This window comes from Elgaria multicarinata, chromosome 2 (assembly GCF_023053635.1).
Source record: "Elgaria multicarinata webbii isolate HBS135686 ecotype San Diego chromosome 2, rElgMul1.1.pri, whole genome shotgun sequence".
Taxonomy (NCBI): domain Eukaryota; kingdom Metazoa; phylum Chordata; class Lepidosauria; order Squamata; family Anguidae; genus Elgaria; species Elgaria multicarinata.
Window position 1 is genome coordinate 61,268,887 of NC_086172.1, and position 20,867 is coordinate 61,289,753.

At 40.7% G+C, this 20,867-nt stretch overlaps 1 protein-coding gene across 1 annotated transcript in view; it reads left to right on the top strand.

Moving 5' to 3' along the window:
• The first annotated feature begins 1,830 nt into the window (after positions 1-1,830).
• DARS1 (aspartyl-tRNA synthetase 1) overlaps positions 1,831-20,867 on the top strand; it is a 56,568-nt gene continuing 37,531 nt past the window's right edge. Inside the window, exons 1-4 of the mRNA XM_063116592.1 lie at positions 1,831-1,998; positions 6,409-6,466; positions 11,900-11,992; positions 17,630-17,732. Of these exons, the coding sequence (XP_062972662.1) occupies positions 1,927-1,998; positions 6,409-6,466; positions 11,900-11,992; positions 17,630-17,732 (326 nt within the window). The 5' untranslated portion in view covers positions 1,831-1,926. The remainder of the gene's footprint in view (positions 1,999-6,408; positions 6,467-11,899; positions 11,993-17,629; positions 17,733-20,867) is intronic.

A 20,867-nucleotide genomic window follows, 5' to 3' on the forward strand; every position in this document is an offset into this window, starting at 1 on the left:
TGTATTTATACTGGTTGTTTTATTGCAATTTCTGTATGCGTCATTTACAATGCGTAAAACTGTATGATACTGTTTTGTATATACTTTTATTTCTAAAGATGTTTTAATAAACTCGGACACATGCAAAAAGCCTTGTGGCACCTTACAGAATAACAGTGCAAGCTTAGGTATGTCTACTCACAAGTAAATCACACTTTGGCCTAATCTACACCAAACAGAATATTGCACTATGAAAGTGGTATATAAGAGGCAGGAGCCACACAACTGCTTTACAGCAGTGCACTGACAACTGTTGGGGCCCATGACACATACCATATACTGCTTTCATAGTGCTTTATCCTGCTTGGTATAGATTAGGCCTAAGTTAAATGAGTTACATAAGCGTATTAGGTTTTAGGCTACAACCTATATTGACTTACCTGATGAATCCCATTGAACACAACAGGACTCACTTCCAAATACACGTGAATAATACTGCAGTGTAAGAAATTTGTGGTGTGTATATGCTTTGGGGGTGGTAGGAGGGAAGAAAAGCAGTCCTATGCATGTTTACTCAGAAATAAGTCACATTAATTTCAGTGGGACTTTCTACTAGATAAGTGAACAAGAAAGAGTTCTTGGGTTTGTGGTGGACAGCTCGATGAAAATGTTTAGCCAGTGTGCAGCCGCTGTAAAGAAGGCAAACTGCATGTTAGGCATTATAAGAAAAGGAATTGAGAATAAAATTGTCAGTATCATACTGCCTTTATACAAATCTATGGTGCGACCACACTTAGAATACTGTGTACAGTTCTGGTCACCACACCTAAAAAAGATATCATGGAGCTGAAAAAAGTGCAGAAAAGGGCAATTAAAATTATTAAGGGGCTGGAGCATCTCCCCTATGAGGGAAGGTTACATCAACTGGGATTGTTTAGCTTGGAAAAAAGGAGGCTAAGGGGAGACATGATAGAGATGTACAAAATTATGCATGGTATGGAGAATGTGGATAGAGAGACATTTTTCTCCCTCTCAAAATACTAAAACCAGGGGACATCCTATGGAGCTGATTGGTGGGAGATCCAGGACAAATAAAAGGAAGTACTTCTTCACACAGCGCATAGTTAAATTATGGAACTCACTACCACAAGATGTAGTGATGGCCACCAATCTGAATGGCTTTAAAAGGGGGTTGGATAAATTCCTGGAGGCAAAGGCTATCAATGGCTACTAGCTCTGATGGCTGTGGCTATCTCCAGTATTCGAGGCAGTAAGCCTGTATGCACCAGTTGCTGGGGAACATGGGTGGGAGGGTGCTGTTGCACCATGTCCTGCTTGTTCATCCCAGGCCGGCGGCTGGTTGGCCACTGTGAGAACAGAGTGCTGGACTAGATGGACCCTCGGTCTGATCCAGCAGGGCACTTCTTATGTTCTAAGTGTATATAGGATTGCAGCCTATAGCTATTAGTACTTAAGGCGCCTCAAGACCTTTGTTTGCTGCGAGTGAAAGACTAACATACCTACTCTTCTAGAATCTTTCAGCAAAAACCACGAAAGCAACCAAACACGCAAGCCGTTCGTGAAAGGCAAGAAGCAACGACACGTGGAAATGAGAAAATACGGCAAGATCGCGAGAAAACAGTCAATTCCCGCGATGAGGTTCCTTGATTAAAGAGAGAGGCAAGGCGAGAGAGTCAAAGCTACCGGGATGCGTTCTCGTGTGACGTAATAATTAGAGCGCCCTTCCTCGCGTGCGTTACGTGCCCGGAAGCAGCGCGAGCGGACACGCGGTGGGAGATCAGAGAGACAGCGAGCGAGCGAGGAGAAGGGAGGGGGCGAGAGGGATAGAACAGCCTTCGCCAGGTGGTACGGGAACCCGAAGGGGACAAAAAGGAAAGGGAGTCTCTCTCTCTCTCTCTGGCCAACTTTCTGGCTAGCTGTGGCACAATGCCCGGCGTTGCTACCCGTAAGAACCAGGATCGGAACCGAGACAACACCATGGAGCCGCCGCCAGCTGATGTGGGTCTCTGGACGCCTGGGAAAGGGGTTGCGGGGGTGGGGGACGGACGAGAAGTGCTTTATCGGGAGGGTGGGCGAGCATGGAGGTCGGGTTGCAAACTTCAAAGGCCCCAATGTCTAGTCAGAAGCCCCTGTCTCTGCTCCCCACCCAGCCACCCCGGCGCCTCCGCCGTCTCACCCCTCCCGCAAGACGCGAGCGCGCTTCCCCCCATGGCTGGCAGGGCTTTGAGAGGTGGCACGTTAGTCCCGTGCTCCCCCTTCCCCGCCCGCCCCGACTCCCAGCCCCTTGTCTAATGCCACATCCTACGTTTTCGGAACTGGGCAGACGCCTCCTCCCACTGCCCCGCATTGAGGGTTTCTCTCAACTCCTATCCGCTCATTGTTGTCGTTTGAGGGAATGGAAACAGGCAGAGGTTGGGAGTGTATTTTGAGTGCCCCAGTGGGACGAAATAGATCTAGTAGCTTGTTGTGGACACCTACAAATGCGCTGTAACTTTTTCTTTCATTTTTAATTGTCCCGCAGTGTCTGAGCAAACAGATGCTGCAAACTTTTTAAACAAATCAAAAAAACCCACACCCTATTTGCCAGAAGCAACGGTAGGATGAGTGTGAGTACTGCAAACAGATCCTCCTTTCAAACTTCCTTCAACCGGATGAAAGAAGTTACATCTATTACTGGGATATCTTGACTTATAAAGCGGAATAGACTAAGGCACATGACCACATCTTTCAGGGTTATGTGTTCAAATTCTGTCATGTAGAAGCCAAGATGACACCCTGGTTGTTGTCACTTCCTCCTAGTACTGCAGGCAACAGGAACAGGTTTGAATTCAGACATTTAAGTATAGTGGATTGGCCTTGGTTTTAAAGTCCTGCAACACTATACCAATACCAAAACAATGGGATTAATTTATGTCCTTATTCTGCTGTTTCCACAATTTAGGGCACAATCCCCCAGCCAGCATTGCTGTCCAGGGAATGCTAGGAATTGTAGGGCTTTTTCCCTCTGACTGAACACCTTTGTGTTCTTCTGGGCAGTATTTCCGTTCTATAATCATTTATTTATTTATTTAAAACGTTTTTATCCCACCCCATATCATTAAGATCGCAGGGCGGTGTACAGATTGAAGCCTTTACTGCAAGGCTTCAATCAAGATAAATTGCTAGGTGTTATTTTCCCTCCCTTAAGTAGGGAATTCCACAGTGACACAACTTTTTTTCTGTCTAGCGAAGCTTGTACTGAAAAGATCACACCAGCCATATCTTAGGACAAGACACATACCTACATCATCCATACCCATGTACTAGGAAAAGGAAACTCCTTAACTAGTTCCTTGTACTTTCTGGCAATGCTGATCTTTTCTGTGCCAAACACCTATATTTATGACTCCACTAATTTTTATTAAGGGGACTTACTTGAAAATATGCATGATGTAATATGGACTGTGCCCACGCTGTGTTTACACTTTTCTATCTTAAAAAAATACAACTACAGTTATATCGAACGTTAAACTAATGGGCTTAATTCTTGGAGTATGTAACTGTTTCCTAAACAATTAAATTCTTGCTTAATTCAAGCTCTTCTGAAAAGTTATTCCTAATAATAGTGAGTTGTTCCTAAGGATCAGCTATTGCACTACCTCTATTAATGTAAACAGACTGTACAAGCAGCAGCAGCAGCAAAATTCAAAATGGCATTTTACTCCTCAGTGAGTGAGCAGATTGAAGAAGCAGGTGCACTTCTTAGTTATATTTAATTCTCATATCTGAACCATGGACCTTTCCAAGAAAGTGTGATTCCTACTATTTCCCACATAGGCAAAGATGTTATTTTATCTCATGGCACAAACTGGATGTAATAACTGCAACTGTAGCCTGTACCACTACAGCTAATATGTCAATGTGAGATAGGATAAGTTTTGAACTCAAGACACCAGTAGGTAGTGGTGGGGAAACTATTGTATCATCCTGCTTATATCTTCCCAGTAGTTGTGATGTTGATGTGTAGTGCTGCTTGTGTCTTTTTGTTCTTTTTATGAAATGATACCACAAGACTTCTATTGTGCTTTGCTGTGTTTCCAGTATCATTGTCATAGATCCCTGTTTTTAAAACTGCTGATAAGTTTCACCATTTTGTTTACACATGTTGCTCATGTTAGTAATATGAAAGGTTAAATTATTATTACCAATACTGTAGCCTACAGAATCAAATCAGAACACTCTGAGGGCCATTTTTACTTTGCTGTCTGAACATGGAAATATATTTTGTTTTTGGTTTTAACTCAATGTCTTTTTTATTAATGCACTCTGTATTAATAATCTTCGCCTCTCTACACTCCATAGTGCAAGGTAGGCCTATGGGCCCAGGCATCTTTCTTGACAACTACCAAGGAGGGCTTTGCCCACCCCAGAGTTTTCTCTGTATCCATAATATCCTTTTTATCTCTTTATCCCATAGTACAAGTGTGTAAAACCGCTTTCAACCTGAGGACTAAATTTCATTTGAGAGAAGCTCTTTAGGGCTGTATTCTTGGGGGTTGGGGGCAAAACAGGCAGGGCCAAAATAATAATAATCATTTATTTATTTTTATGCTGCTTTTCCATAAAATTCTGCCTAAAGCAGCTCACAGTATAACTACAGTAGAAACAATTACAAATAACCATAATATTCAAAGGGAAACAGTAGAAATATTATACGTAAAATGTCCAGTAAAACAGTAGAAATAAAGTAACATAATCTGACACTAAACTGGAGCGAGAAGAAAATATAACACAGAAATATAAGAAACTCTTCCTATAAAGGCAAATAAATTTACATTTCTCATGGGGGTCCTCACAGTTACTTATTATTTATTTATTTTATTACATTTATATACCGCCCCCCAGCCGAAGCTCTCTGGGCGGTTTACAACAATTAAAAATAGTAAACATTAAAAGTACACAAAAATTTTAAAAAACATAAAAACAGTATAAAAACAACAACAGTATCCACAACAACAGTATCTGTGTCCATAGTTAGCCTATGGACACAGGTTGTCAGCCACATCTCTCATTTGTGGCAGCCTTCCTCACAGTTCTAACCTTGGTCTCCTCTCATACTCGCTTCTCCATCTCTCACCTGGGGAGATAAACATTACCTGGACTCCTTCAAGCCCCACATACCCACAAAGTTTTGATATTGCTCAGTCTCTCTACTGGGCACCCTTCCAAAATTTATCTTCAGGTAGCAGACTTTATTCATCTCCAAAGTGGGGTGTGGCAGCTGGTGATGTTCGATGGCTTGATGTTAGCAGCTCCCCACTAAATACTTTTTGCACACTCCATACCGGAAGCACCAGTATTTTTAGCTCAAAGCTTTTACTACCAACAATTAACCCTTATGAGAGGCATTTTAATCTTTTAGAATGGGGGAAAACTACAGAAAAACTGGGATACCAGTGATCATGTGGGGAAAGGGTGTGTGGCCAGGGGAAGGTGTAGGGCCTTCTGGGGACCCCGGATAGCTGGATTGGGACCCCTGCCTCAGATTATGCACCCCTGCCTCTTTTCACCATTAGCAATGCTGCTTTAATATTTAGTTGTTATGATATCTTGAGCCTCTTTCGAACTGCTAATCTGAAACTCATCAGAGGAAGTAGAAATGCTTTGGAAGATATAGTGTGACAAATATAACCCTAATTCTGGGAACACTTAGTTCTCTATATTCCCAAGCAGCACCGTTTGTGCACCTGTCAGGCACAAGCCTGAGTAAATAATGAACTCAGTTTCATGGCTTCAAGTCCAGCTCTCCCGGATCAACTGGGATATTGAATGCCATAGTTCATTTTGTCCTCAAAGTGTTCTCTTCTCATAGGTTTTTATCTAGTGGCTGCAGTTGCGTACATGAGCTTATATCTGTTATCACGATGGATGCATGGGAAGCATAGAGATTTCACAGTTGTCAAGACTAAAGTCATTCTGTGAAAGAAAGTAATAGTTGGAAAGCTGATCTCTAAGCTGATGTCAGTCTTAGCAGGGTTTATTTTCCTTATGTGTGTAAGCAGGAATAGGAGAAATCCTGAATGTCACTCAGCACATTCTAGTTGCATATATTTTAAAGTGTAGTGTGGTGAAAGTTGCATGCATCCCATCATACTTCATTTTGTACTTGGGTATGCATATCAAAATACCAAAAATAGAACGGGAGTTGGCCATTCTTTACAGATTCATGCCTGTGATATTCTTTGTAGGCTGTGTGTATGCTTTTATCACACAATTTCATATGTAGAATATAATCACCCATTAAGAGCTAACAATGTTTTAATGAATTGTGTGAAGCCAATTGTGTATACATGACTATAATTTTTCCTATTTGACTGTCAATTGGTGTAAAGGCTTTTAGCACAATAATGTTTTCTTCCCCCTCTTTAGGACTATGCAAAGGAAAGATATGGAGTATTACCAATGATACAGTCCCAGGAGAAACCAGGTTAGTTTCAAAATTCCAGAAAGAACACAAAGTCCTTTTAGGTTGTACGTACCATGATAAGTAAGATAGTGCTGATTGTTGCATCAAGTTGAATATACAGATACCATTTCTAGCTCCAGTGGAGCCAGTTTGAGAAAACAAGTAAGAGACTATTCACTTCAGGCTCACAGTTCGCAAAGCATTGTGGAACTAATAGCCAAATTTTTGATACATGACAAATGTGAGTTGAAGGCTTTTGTCATGTGCTAAAATCTGAAAGGAGAAGAATTGGCACATATCAAGATAAATGTTAGTGGTGACTCGAAGATTGGTGAAGATGTAAAACAAATAAATAGCTGACCTTGGTGATACATTCTGTTAGTTAATTTTGCTTGCTGTGCAATCCTATGTATGTCTGCTCGTAGAAGTTCCATTGAAATCAATGGGACTTACTCCCAAGTAAGTATGCATTGGATTGCTGCCTCAGTTTCCCATAATCATAAAAAAAGCTGTATTTAAGATAAATACAGATCTAAGCCACTTTTCTTGCTGGGAATGCTCTGGCAGCTAACCTTGAGTAACAAAACGATTTATGTATATGTCTGTGTGTAAACAGAGAGATATAAAAAGCCATTCCTGGATTCTGAACATACACTTGTCTGATTCTCAGGTAAGCATGGGCCCTTTGCCCTTTGCTGCTTACAACTTTCGTTCAGCCTTGAAACTAAGTTCATAAGAGTTATTAGCTTACACAATGTTATTATTAGGCCATTGTGATAGGTGTAGACCTTGAGAAGCTATGTTTTGTGTGTAAGCTGAGAGTGATCTAAACATGAGCTTAACTGGATGTGTGTTGTGCTGTATTTTCAAACTGGAACGCTGAAATAAAAACTAGTTGAGAAGTCCGGTTACAGGTCTAATAAAAAAAAGTAAGAAATGAGGGAATAAATCGGAGCCAAGCTTCATTGTAAAATTTTTAAAAGAATTGGAAGGAACAGGAAGTTGAAAAATGTTTTAGTAGACTAAGGTGGAATGGCTTGAAAAAGCTATTTAAGTTGCAATACTGGGTTGGTGTAATGGATACAACTACCTGGTTTGGACGTCACGATAATCAACAGGGGTGGGGGGAAGAGGCAACTGTCTGTTGTGTTGATTATTGTGTCGTGTGGAGGGGGTCACACAACAGACACATAACTCACAGTACATTATTTTGTCGAATTAAACAACGGGTAAAAACAACGGGCTGCTCCATTGCTTATCCGAAGATCCATTGATTAAAATGTTTTGCAGTGGACTCCGTTGTGTAATCTCCCCCATCAAGTGCACTATTCCAGAAGGTCATAGAGTTCTCCAGCAGGAGTGGCTGAAAGCACCCTGGTCGCTCCTGTACAGCCAGCAGAACTTTCAATGCATGATGGGATAGGGCTGGGAGGACTGAGGGAGGGAGGAGCACCAGCAGTCCAGGACGCCGGGACTTTCAGCTTTGCAACAGGGGGAGGGACAACATGTGTGGGGAGTACCGGAAAAACAATGAACGGTTAGTTGCCTCTTCCTCCCTGTGCTCCCTGATATGTCGTCTGAACCAGGCTACTATCTTCCTGCCTCCAGCTTTTTCTGGAAAGTCATCAGAACAAGTTTATGGCCAGACTACTGTAGACCCCCAAATCTGCATCTGTATAGTCTTCCTAGGCTGACTGGGCTACTGCAAAGTAGGCACTGCAGAAATCACCTGGAGGATGCATCATCAGGTCCTCCCAGGTTATTGATTGGTCATTTTGAATTTTTCCTCTCCAGGAAGTGCCGAGCCGCCATACAAGTACCTGTATTGTGTAAATTTGTCTAACTTTTGGGTGGTTGGCAAACAGTCAAGGTAAAACTCTTCCATGGTCTGGACACCCACCACTAAGCTACTCTGATGAGTTACACTTAGGATCTTGATAAGTAATGTTCAGTGAGCTAGTTTGATATTTCATTTTATTTTTTTAAAGCAGCTGAGTATTCTTCAACTTCTCTCTGCTTGGTTCTTTAAAAAATATATTGGATTGGAAACTAGTTGATTTTTATTTTTTGTCTACCTTGCAAGTTAGTCTACCCATGCACTGGACTGCTTGGCAGACACGCTAACCTGGTTCCTAAGAACTTAATGAAGGCTCTGAAACAGCTTTGTCCTTCATGAAAGTCATAGCCAGCTCCACCTGACCTAGTCCACGCATGCCCCACCAGCCCAGGTCCATGTGTGGCCCCGCTATAGGTCTTCCGGGGGCAAGCCCTGATGCAAACAAAATTGCTAGTTTCTGGAAAGGGCAGTTCAACGTTTTCGTTGATGTCGGGGCTTGCCCTCAGAAGTGCTATATTGCAGCTGCATGCGGACCTGGACTGGCGAGGCTGGGTGGACACAGACCGGGGTCTAGCGGGGTTGGATGCACAAGCACAGCCCCTTTTGAATGCTACCCTTAGCTTTGTCTTCTTACATGGGCAGACTAAGAGACATTAAGAAAATATGTGATTGTTGGCGGCACTGCCTCTGAGGGATATAGAATAAAAGGTGTCTTGTGGCCTGACCTAATTCGCAGGGCTAGAGGTGCAAACACAATGGTTTGCCACAGCTGGGGAAAGGGAAAACAACGGTTTCAGTCAAAAACAAGCAAACCCCAGTTATGACCAATTAACATTTGAAAAATCACCAAGAAAAAGCAGCAGAATTGCTTCACCTACTTTTGTGAAAACTTTCTTCAGTTTCTCTTTAGCAATTACTTTCTGACTTTTTATATGACCAGTATAATAGTTAAAAATAATAATTTGGACTGTGTTGGCAAATGTGTTTGCCATCTGGTTTTAATGAAAGCTGGACCATTATGTATACAGTAATTTTCAAAATGCTAATCTAATGCACATTGTGGGTGATGCCTTGAACGTTAGGGATATATATATAAAAAAGTAATACTTCATTTTGTCCTTTTTATTCACATCTGGAAAATGTTGCAGTTTTGAAATAATTTAAAATTGATGTAATTCTGTCTGAATAAGACTGGGGGAATCTGTTTCATTTATAATTAGCAATGCTGAAACTTGAAATTCTGTTTGAACTTGTTACACACCCATCGTTTTTTCCATTCTGACATAGCAGCAGTGCAGTGGAGTATTCCTTTCACTACAAATTTAGGATAATTGTTCTTTAGCAGTGAAGTCCAGTATATGTTTACTAGCAAGTAAGCCCCACTGTGTTCAATAGGTCTTACTTTGTCTATTAATTGTGTTTAGGATTGCAGCCCTAGTGACATAAACAAGATGTCTCCCTTTCAGTGAAAAGCAGTGACACCAATTCTTACACTTATCAGCAACAGAATTATGAGATTCACGATACTTTTCACATTCAACTCCTTAATATCATATTACTCTTTTTAATGCTTAAATGAATTTGCAGGACCTAAAAATGACTCCCAAAGAAAATCCCAGCGCAATGTATAATATGACACTTGATAGCTGTAGAGATATTAAAGTCAAAGATTCACAAAACAGACACCAGCCTGGGATAGGAGAACACTGAGGTGTAAGAATATGAAAGGTAAAAGGGTGAAACTTGGTTGTCAAAAGGAGCCAATATCTCTTCATAGAATAATCTGGAATTGCCTATTTGGTTGTGCTGTTAAGCAGAAAGGACCACTTTGTTAATTGTGGCTTTGAACTAGCAGCAATATTAAGAATTTACAGGATTACCTGCCGTATAACATGCATTATTATAAATTTCAAGTGTGTTGCAGTACTGAATATATTAGAATGCTAATATTGAAAATCATGCCAACAATTGCCCTTTGAGGGTCTCATTGAGTAATTTGGATTGGCAGAACTCATGACACCATGACAGAGCTCAAATATTCAAAACAAACAACCCAAAAGAAAAGTTTGATCCTTCCAATGTGTGAGGAAGAGAGAAATGAAGGCTGCTTTAATGGGAAAAGACCATGCTTGCAAAGAATGATCCCTGAAAATCTGTCAAAGGCAGGAACTGTTGTGGCAGAAGATGAAGAAACTCCCCTGCATAAATGGAGATTGCAGCTCAGACTTATATTGCTATGAGGTGCAAATAGGAAGATGCATGGCTCTCTGTAATTGGAAGATGTAAGAGCAAGATTAAACTATATAAAAGCTAGGGTAAAGTGAACATTCAGAAATAACTTGCCTTCCCTGTCATTTGCTCATACCCCTCTGGGGAGGCCCACCTAACATTTGGTCTACAATAACCTTTAGTAAGGTATCTCAACTGACTTAAACAGGAGAATCATGACATAGAAAACAACAAAAAGCCCATTCTTCTGCATCTATGCTGAGCTCTTCCCCATCATACTCTCTCTCTCTCTCTCTCTCTCTCTCTCTCTCTCTCTCTCTCTCACACACACACACACACACACACGCACACGCACACACAAGCAATTAGAATCATAGAATAGTAGAGTTGGAAGGGACCTACAAGGCCATCTAGTCCAACCCACTGCAGGAATCTACCTTAAAGCATACCTGACAGATGGCTGTCCAGGTGCCTCCTGAATGCCTCTAGTGTGGGAGAGCCCACGACTTCCCAAGGCAATCGGTTCCATTGTCATTCTGCTCTAGCAGTCAGGAAGTTTTTCCTGATGTCCATCCAGATTCTGGCTTCCTGTAAATTGAGCCCATTATTCTGTGTCCTGCACTCTGGAAGGATCTGCTGTTCTCAGCTTTCTGGTGTGCAGAAGAAATAAACCCAAGGCTGTTCTTTTTGACTCCTTGTAGGATGCTAGTGAGGCAAGAGAATAAAATGCATTGCATAATGCCTTTTAAATTTATCCACATAACTTCTATAGAACAACAACAACTCATGGCCTTCTGTTTCTTCATAACTTGAGAGCCTTTTCTGGAACTTTACTGTGAGAGAAGTCTTATGCTTTTAATCCTAAATTTGTTTCATATCTTTGTGTGTGAACATAAGATAAATGATGTTAAACTTATCCTGGTTCTAACTGAATTTCTCTTTCCAGTACCCTGATCTATTACAAAATGCCTCTTAAGTTTAAGTCAACAGGGATCATTATCAGATAGTTGTGAAGGAAATTGGAATTTAGCAGAGGCGCTCCACTGGAGGAGCGGAGTAGTGTAGTGATTTTTGCCAATTTTCCCTTTCCCCAGAACGGCCTCCTACTCTGTTCCAGCAACCATCTGGAGCAGCTTTTTAGGGGGAAATGGGGTTGCAGAGGGAAGGAGGAGTTGGCAATTGTTTCTGCATTGTCCTGTTCCTCCAATCTGAGTAGAACTCTACTGAGTGCAAATCTGGATCCATCCCACAGTTTTATTAGGAGTTTTTGGCAAAATAGCTTTTTATCTAAATGTGAATAAAATCTACAGGATGGCTTTTGTTGGTAAAAAAAATGATTAGTGTCCCCCTTTTATGAATGTAACTAAACAATTCTGTATTGCATTCAGATCGTGTGTTGATTCGAATAGAAGACTTGACAGGAGATAGAGCTGATGAAGTTGTCTGGGTTCGTGGCAGGATTCATACCAGCAGAGCAAAAGGTAAAAACAAAATAAATTGTCCTTGACAGTGTGCGCACCAGTTTTCCTTTGTGCATTTCATTATGAGGTCAAGAAACTCAAGTTTTCTCTCCGTGTCCTGGTTCCTTCCTGTATTGCTTGTAATGGCAGCACAGGAATTTTCAAGAAAATATTATGGACTGTTTTAAGCAGCAGGTTGAGTTGGTTATGTGTGAGGAAATCACTGGTGGGAAGCTTTCTAGCTTGGTATGTCAACTGCTGGGATATGTCCACCAGTTGACATATTAGGCTAGAGGATCCTTGGCAAGAGGATTGGCTGGAAATGAGGCGTCAAGCTATAGGTCTTTTGCTGCATAAATGCCCCAGATTGCTGCATGTAATGGCAATTTACTCATGAGTAGATCACTGCAGGTATATGGCCCAAACTTGCCATTTCAAGTGGTAGCCTCAGACACTTGTTTGTGAATATGTCATCTCCAAGAAAGGTGCAGCAGGAGAGAGTGCTTGCTTGTAAGTCATCACACTCATAGGTAGATGCCCTGGTTTCCTGCTTCTCTCTCCTCACACTGTTGCTGCGAAGCATGTGCCTACCTCACAAGGGAGGTAGCTAGGTTTTATACACTATCTTCACTGGTGTCAAATACGTAGACATCATCTAACAGGAAATTTCTAGCTGAAAAGTCCAATACATGGCATATTCTTTTGGCAAGCATCAATACAAAGTGATAGGTACTGAATATTCCTTAAGAGAACATTTACTTGATTTTGCTTATCCGAAGAATGGCTTCTCATAGACATTTTGCAACATTTCATTAGCAACTACCGTAGCAACTCTGCCTCAGAGAGGGCACTTTTCCAACAACACTCTAGATTTTTATTGTATAGTGCTTAATACTAGACAGAACTGAGAAGTGTTTGTTGCAAATGCTAGAACTCCCATGTTTGTCTTTCATGTGACATAAATGATACACCCTTTGTCTTAAGTTCTACCATATATATGTGTGATATGTTAAAGAATGTAGTTTTATTATGTTAGGTTTTTCTACAATGAATATGGTTGTTCATGAGAATGTTATAGTTAGACATTGTTTTTAAATACCTTTTAAGTATGATTTCAAAGTAAAATTTAAAATCATTGCTGAAGTATCACACATCAGGCATGCTAGAATTTATCTTTTCAAGCGGGATAATCAGAGTATGGCTAGTTTTTGTTACATCATACTTTCTAAAGGAAATGGGAAACCCTGGAACAAATTGAGCTTTCATGTTTCCACAAATGAAATATTTCAGCTCATATTTTAAATCTGCACTTACCGCAGCCTCAAAGGAAACCTCTAAGTTTGAGTTCTATGGCATGACATACAGAACCACCTGCCTGTCATTTTTCTTCATTGTGAAAGCCCAAGTTTCCTTGGAGATCCATTTCCAGTGTAGAAGCTTAAATGTGTTTTGACATCTTCAGGTGACATGGAAGACTGACAGCTGTTCTGCTGAACACTACTTGTTTCACAGACAAGTTGCAATACATTTTTTTGAAAAACGATTACTCAAAGGTCAGGTCAAAGGCTGAAACAAAATGCTGTGGTCTAGCTATGGCTTGTGCTGGCCTCCTCCACTTCCAAATTTAGGTTCCAAATTTAGGGGAAGAACTAGCCACATTCTCTCCATAATAAGTAGTTATGAAAATGCGAAATATGACATGACCATATAGTGCACCTCTACCTTGTGGTAGCCAATAATGAGGACCATACTAATGTCAAGATATGAGTCTCCATAATTACATGTTACAGGCAGAGAAAGTGATGGACTTGTTTTGGGAAATTTGATGTGTACTGGTCATTTGCAGTGGCTAACCTGCATTTCTCATTGTGTCCAGTTTGCCCTCAGCTTTTACTTGTGTAGTGAAGTACTTAATTGTGAACCGCCCAGAGAGCTTCGGTTATTGGGTGGCATAAAAATGTAATAAATAAATAAATAAATAAATAAATAAGTTGCATACATGTGATTCTGCTGCTGTTCATGTAAAAGATTGTACTTTATCAGAAACTATATAGCCTTTTTTAATTTTCTAATTGGCGTGGGTGTTCATGTACAATATTCAGAATTTGGGCTGAAATAGACCTGAAGTGTACTACTAGATGTGAGAATTATGTCCTTCTTTATCTGTCCACTAACATAAAACATGAAGACCCATATTCTGAAATAAATTTTTGGAGTGCACAGATCTGACCCTGAATGAGACAGCGTATCCTCTTTATGTTACGGAAGTGTAAGTGCTTCCTGCTTCTGCTGTTTGTGTTGTTTGTGTCAATGCTGGGTAAGTTTGTCATTGGGTGTGAGCCATGACAGCTCAGTGGAGCCTCCAGATCCAGAACCAACAGCATGATGCTGACTAGTATGTGCTGGGAAACCACCAGTGACTGAGGGCTGTTGCCTTTATGCCCCGCTTGTGGCTTTCTAGAAGCATCTGTTTGACCACTGTTGGAAACACAACTGGACTAGATTGACAACATAAACCGCCTGGGTTGCTTCTGTGTGTGTTGGTGCCGTTTTGACCTAAACCAAGTGTGATCTTGTGTTTTATGGAATTATCAGTAGGTGGGTTCTGGCAAGGCCATGGGAAGAAGACAAATTCCCCTTTCTTCTCTATGCTCGCTGCAATACTCTGGTCCAAACCACTGACTGGTAGGAATAGAAGCTTTCAGATTAAGAATAGAAGTGTGATTCAGGTTCTCTTGATTGCAGACATTGGTTGGTTTGGTTTTCACCAGTTTATTATGCCAGTAATGTTATGAGTCAGACAGGTCTTTAAAAGTTGTTGAGTTGCATGCGGAAAGTAACATCTTATCTGGTTAACAAAACTGCTTAAAATATTTCCGGCAAGTTAACATACCACTAGAAGTGTGAAATCATTTCAACCATTAGCTTTTCCTTTACTTGTACCAGTCTTTATGAATTTGATTAAAATATTTAGTGTGTGAATGCTTTGCTCCTAATGACAGAAAAGTCCCAAAGTTGTCTCTTCTCAGCAAAAATATGAGAATTTTAGACAATAACCATTCTAACCACACGTTCAAAACTTAGACCTGGCAAAAGACAATCCTGTATTTCCAGGTTCAGAGATCAGAAATATTTATCAAGCCTCCTTCCAGTTCTTCTCTCCACTAAAAAGAGTTAAGAGAAAATGTGTTATCCTGGGAGACATAAATAAGAATCATTTGTCCTAGGAGCTACTCCCATTAAGGCCAACGTGTTTCTTTATGTAAGCAGATTAGTTCTAGCTCTGGGATATTTGCTTTGGTACTAATGCTATTTTTGCTTAAAATGTTTTTTGGCTGCTTTTCCATAGACAAAAAAACAGTCAACATCCAGCAGGCAATACAATCACAAAGAAATCATGTAAACAATCAGTAGCAATGAAAACAAAATCAAGCTCCAAGTCAACCAAAATTAGCCACAAAACAGATCAAAGTATCCACTGAAAAAGAGAGGTTTTACATCCCCTCTAAAAATGGAGTAAAAATGTTGATTTCCTAACATGATCAGGCAGAGAGCTTTGGAGCAATTGTAGCAAAGGCCTTGCTTCTAGCAAGATGGAACCACAAGCCGTGCCTGCTGGCCTGATCACATATGTGTTTGGGCTCTCTGTATTGATAATCAGACTATATATGATTTTAAAGGTTGAGGCTGCAATCCTTATACACTTACCTGGGAGTAAGTCCTATTGAACTCAATAAGATTGCCCTTAAAAAACAGTCTAAAAAGTAAATAGGTGTTCAGTGTAATTGGAACAGAACAAGTTGATATTACTTCATAGAATCATAGAATAGTAGAGTTGGAAGGGGCCTATAAGGCCATCGAGTCCAACCCCCTGCTCAATGCAGGAATCCACCTTAAAGCAGCCCTGACAGACGGCTGTCCAGCTGCCTCTTGAAGGCCTGTAGTGTGGGAGAGCCCATGACATCCCTAGGTAACTGGTTCCATTGTCATACTGCTCTAACAGTCAGAAAGTTTTTCCTGATGTCCAGCCGGAATCTGGCTTCCTGTAACTTGAGCCCATTATTCCGTGTCCTGCACTCTGGAATGATCAAATCTGTCAGCCCTGGTGGTGGTGTCAGCAGCAAGGTTGAAGTAATCAGCATGCCTTTGCTTCCCTTGTAACTTGCTTCCCCCCCCACCCCCGGACATTTCTAAGTTTTCGAATTTCTTGTGGAGTTTGTTTTTGAGACTAGAAAAAGGTTTTGCTTCCTTTGTAGTTAAGTACTAATAGATTTCCAACTGTAAAGATAATTGTGGCATAATAAGAGACAAAAATGTTATTGCTTGTAATCTTTAGATATCTTAGACATCAAGGTAAGTTTTACACTTAATATTTAGGCCATCTTCGAACGATAAATATATGATAACATTAAGGACAAATTGTTTCAGCATTTCAGAAATCCTAAAGACATAGGAATGGACTAACTGAGGCATATCTCGTGGGATATTCAACTTCTTCTGAGTAGTGATTACATTTGTTGGGGGTTATGGGGAGGAGCAGGTACACCAGTGCCAACATGACCCATTTGCTCCAGTTGTGCCAACCTAGACTACAGCAGGAGAGCCTGGGTTGCTATATAACCAGAGGGGAAGCAGAGTCTTGGATAATGTTTCAGTTTTCCATTGATCCCAGTTATGCTCCTGCCTGCTCGAGCTCATACCTCCTATTTGTAAACTGCCCGCAGGCACCACCTTTATCAGGAGCATGATGGCCTTTGAGTACCAGGCATCCAGGAAGAAAGTGCTGGAGGAGCTTTGGAAGGCAGAGCCACAGATGATGCACTTTATCTCTGACTTCTGAACCAACCAGGGTCCAGGGCATGGAGCACCTGTGAGGTCCTGTGGGGACAGGAGCAACCAGCACTGTGAGGGTGCTGGTGGGCTGTCTTCTGGCACTGCCCCTGCTTCTTCCACTCAGACATAATCAAGCAAAGAGTTTCTGATAAGTCTCTTCTGTGTGCTTCCCAAAAGCACTGTGATTGGAAAGCCTTGGTAAAGTCATTCCCTGATTACAAACTAGAGTTGTCAGTCACAAAACTGTCCCCTCCTCCCTGCCTGAACTTTTCAATTTATGGAGAGCTTGTGGGAAGTTGAAAAAAAAAGTATCGAATTGGGACAAAAAACTCCTCCCACCCTTGAAGCCACATCCAAAGGATTCAGTAGTGGTCTGAATATCTCTGAAGTGCGGATATTTCCTTTGGATTTAAGCCTTTTCCAAAGTATTTCCACAGCCTTAAACAGAAGTAGATGCATGGTTCTTTGGAACTTAGCATCTACATCAGTGGCGTTGGCATAATTTAGAAGTTACAATTTATACAATTTATAAATTTTTGCTTTTTATTAGATAGCTGAATAAGTTTGCTTCTCAAAATTACTTTTCCAAAGTTATAACTGTCTTTAAAAAAATTACTTTGAAAAGATTAAAAGCCCCGAAAAATATTATTGTGGTTTAAAACCTGCAGCAAAGGATACACATGTCCGCCAGTAAACATTGCTTTGTGAGCATTTAAACTCTGGCTTAATTTTAAAGTAGTAGAACATATTTTTGTATTCATTCAGAAAGATCCCAAGTAACTTGCCCTGAATACACCTGCATTGTTCCTTCCTCTTCCTTTTCAGGAAAACAGTGTTTCTTAGTCCTACGTCAGCAGCAGTTTAACGTCCAGGCTCTGGTGGCTGTGGGAGACCATGCAAGTAAGCAGATGGTAAAGTTTGCTGCCAAGTAAGTAAGCAATTATATCCTGTTGTCACAGTAAACAATGGTGGGAACCCAGGCTCCCAGGGGTTGGGACCATTTTCGCACATTAACATCAATGCTGCATTTGTTTTTAAAATGTAGTTATTTAAATTGTCAGTTCACTATAATGTTTGAATGCATTAGACTTACAAAAGACAAAATGGAACACAGGCTTGAAATTCATTCTGAACTGCTGAGGGGGCATTCTGTCTCTGCAGACAGTTCCCATTTACTTTCAAGCCGGCGAACAAAAAGGTTGGCAGGCTGAGCTCGGAGACATTATTTTGTTGGATGTTTGTGTGTGTGTGTGCGTGTGAACACAGGCACAGCCCTTTCCCCCTAAGTATCGGATCTTCGCTGAATAATATATTCTGTCTCATCTAAATGCCAAGTGCAAACTAAAGGTATTTAGAAGTTCAGCACTGTGGGTTTTATTTTTTAGATGGAAAAAGTTAAGAACCTAATTTGTGCTCTTTACATCTTCATTAGTGGCACTAAAATGTGTTTTGTAGGGGGGGGGGTTCCTCCCCAAAGTTTTTTTTTCCTAATAGTTGTTGGCTTTCTTTCTGTTTTAGCAAGAAGCATTACAGTCAAGGGTGCGCCTATTCTCCACAGGCGCCTTTAAAATTTGGATCTGATGAGTTGACAGTCCCTGAATTACCAAAGGAATCTGGGAATGAGGGCAGAAAGCAAGGTTTCCTAGAAACAAGCTAGGCAATAGGAGATCAAATAAGGCTGGGTAACCAAAGGATATTTCTAGTCTTTGACTATGAACTTTGACTATGAACTGACTACGTTTGGGCTTTTTTTTCTTGTTTTAAAAGTTAAACCAGTGAGAGTGAGTTGGCTATGTGCTTTTTAGTTCTGAATTAAATTGCAAATCTGATTTGTTTCCTTACATGCCTGTGTGGCTTTTAAGGTAGCAGAAGATGTGTGCTCGTCCAGCTTTTAAATTGGTACATAACTCAGTCTAGCATTATGGAAGATTTGAAATACTGCTAATGTTTCTTGGTGTAGCCTTTACGCCAAATGTGTACAAAGGTATGATGGGTTGAAGGAGGTGGTAATGTGATCTTAAACTTTTCTGATGAGAAGTTTCAAACAGTTCTGACAATTTAGATCAGCACTTGGTATAGCAGGGGTTAGTGCTGGTGCACTTTGTAGAAATAATGGTATTTACAGGTGCTTAGGGCCAGTTTGAAGTGCTCTGTCTGTTCTTTTAATGGCTTTGAGATTCGGTTTTGTTCTAGTTCACTAAGAACATAAATTGGAGAAAAGTTGGTTTTCTCTTCATTTGGTCTTTCTAAGTGGTGCCTTCGCTACTTTGGCTTCAACTGTATCATGTGTCCTCGACTGACCTTTCTAATGGCTTCAGTTCTTCTTTTCAGCTTTTTATGATCATCTGCTGTGCACCAGGCATTTCCTATTGTATCTTCTGTTTGTGTCTTTATACTGAAGCTTTTTCTATCAGAGCCGTGTGTTTTGTCTCTAATCGACAATTTGTCATCTCCGCCTCTCTTAGACAAGCTTCCTAGGCAACTTGTTCAGTGGCCCAATTATTTCATTAGTGCACCTTTTTTCTAATTTAGAGTGTGCTCCATGTAACACTATATACAGTATATACTTCGTTTTTGACCAGTGTGTATTTCCAAAAAAAGTTTCCTAAAAACGTTCTGCTGCCCTCATTTAACCCTGTCTACCCACATGCCCTCTTGATCCTGTTCTCTCCTGATTACTATTTGCCCCCCTGCCCCCCAGTCATGGTATCTCCTCAGGCTCCTTCCTTTCTGTGTTCCAACATGCCACTAAATCCCCCATTCTCAAAAAAGTTCCCTGACCCTTCCTCTAACTATTGGCACAACCTCACTGCTTCCATTTGCCTCTAAGCTCTTGGAATATGCTATTCAATCAACTATTCTTCAGCCCCTACTATTTGGCTTCTGTATTCCAACTTATACTACCCTTATTTAGATCACATGATTTTCTCACTGCCAAATCCGAAGCCATAGGTAGCCATATTTGACCACTAGAAGAAAAGAAAAAAAGCACAGTACAGTTAATATCTTTATTGGGACCTACCATGATGACACAACGGACTCATCTACACCAAGCAGGATATTCCTGACCTCCTTGAGGCCCAGTATTGAGCAAAAGGCAGGATACAAATAAATATAATAATAATAATAATAATAATAATAATAATAATAATAATAATAATAATTCCACTATGAAAACAGTATATAAAAAGCAGGAGCTACACTACTGCTTTATAGCAGTATTGAAGTGCACTGACAATTGTGACACACACCATATACCGCTTTCATAGTGTTATATCCTGCTTTTTGTAGATGTGCCATGGGTCCCAACAGTTGTCAGTGCATTTCAGTACCACTATAAAGCAGTAGTGTGGCTCCTGCCTTTTATATACCACTTTCATACCACTTTCATAGTGGAATATCCTGCTTGGTGTAGATGAGCCCAATGTTGTGAATAAGCTTGTTTTGTTTAATATCTAGCCTTGTTCCATTTAACACTGAATTCTGGACAACTCAAAAGCTTGTTCACAACTTTGTAACATCTTGGTTGGTCTTAATGAAGGTATTGCCATACTGTGTTCTTGGATTCTTGTCAAATTTAGGTGCTCTCTCCTTGCCTTTGACCTATCTTCTGCCTTTCATACAGTTGATCACCCTTTTCTTAGGTGTTTATTACTCTTTTCTTAAATGTTCTCTTCTCTCATCACTCACTCAGCATTTTCATTGCCTTCCCCTGTCTGTTGAGGTTTCTCAGGGTCCTGCTCTTAGTCCTCTCTTCTCTCCTTGCTTTCAGTACCACCTATATGCTGCTAATTAACTTATACCAATCTACCCCAGATCTGTTCTCTTTCTGTACAGTCCCACATTCTTGTTTCACTGCCTGATATATTCACTTGGCTATCTCATTGTTGCATCAGTCTCAACTGTCGAAGGCTGTGCTACTTTTCTTTCCTTCCCAAGCTGCCTTCCCAATCTCTCCCCATCTTGTTTTTTATAATAGTACTGCTTCTACTTTCCTATATACAGACATAAAGCACAGAGGAGAAATATCTTCCCATTGCCACCCTTGAGCTGCCTAAATGGG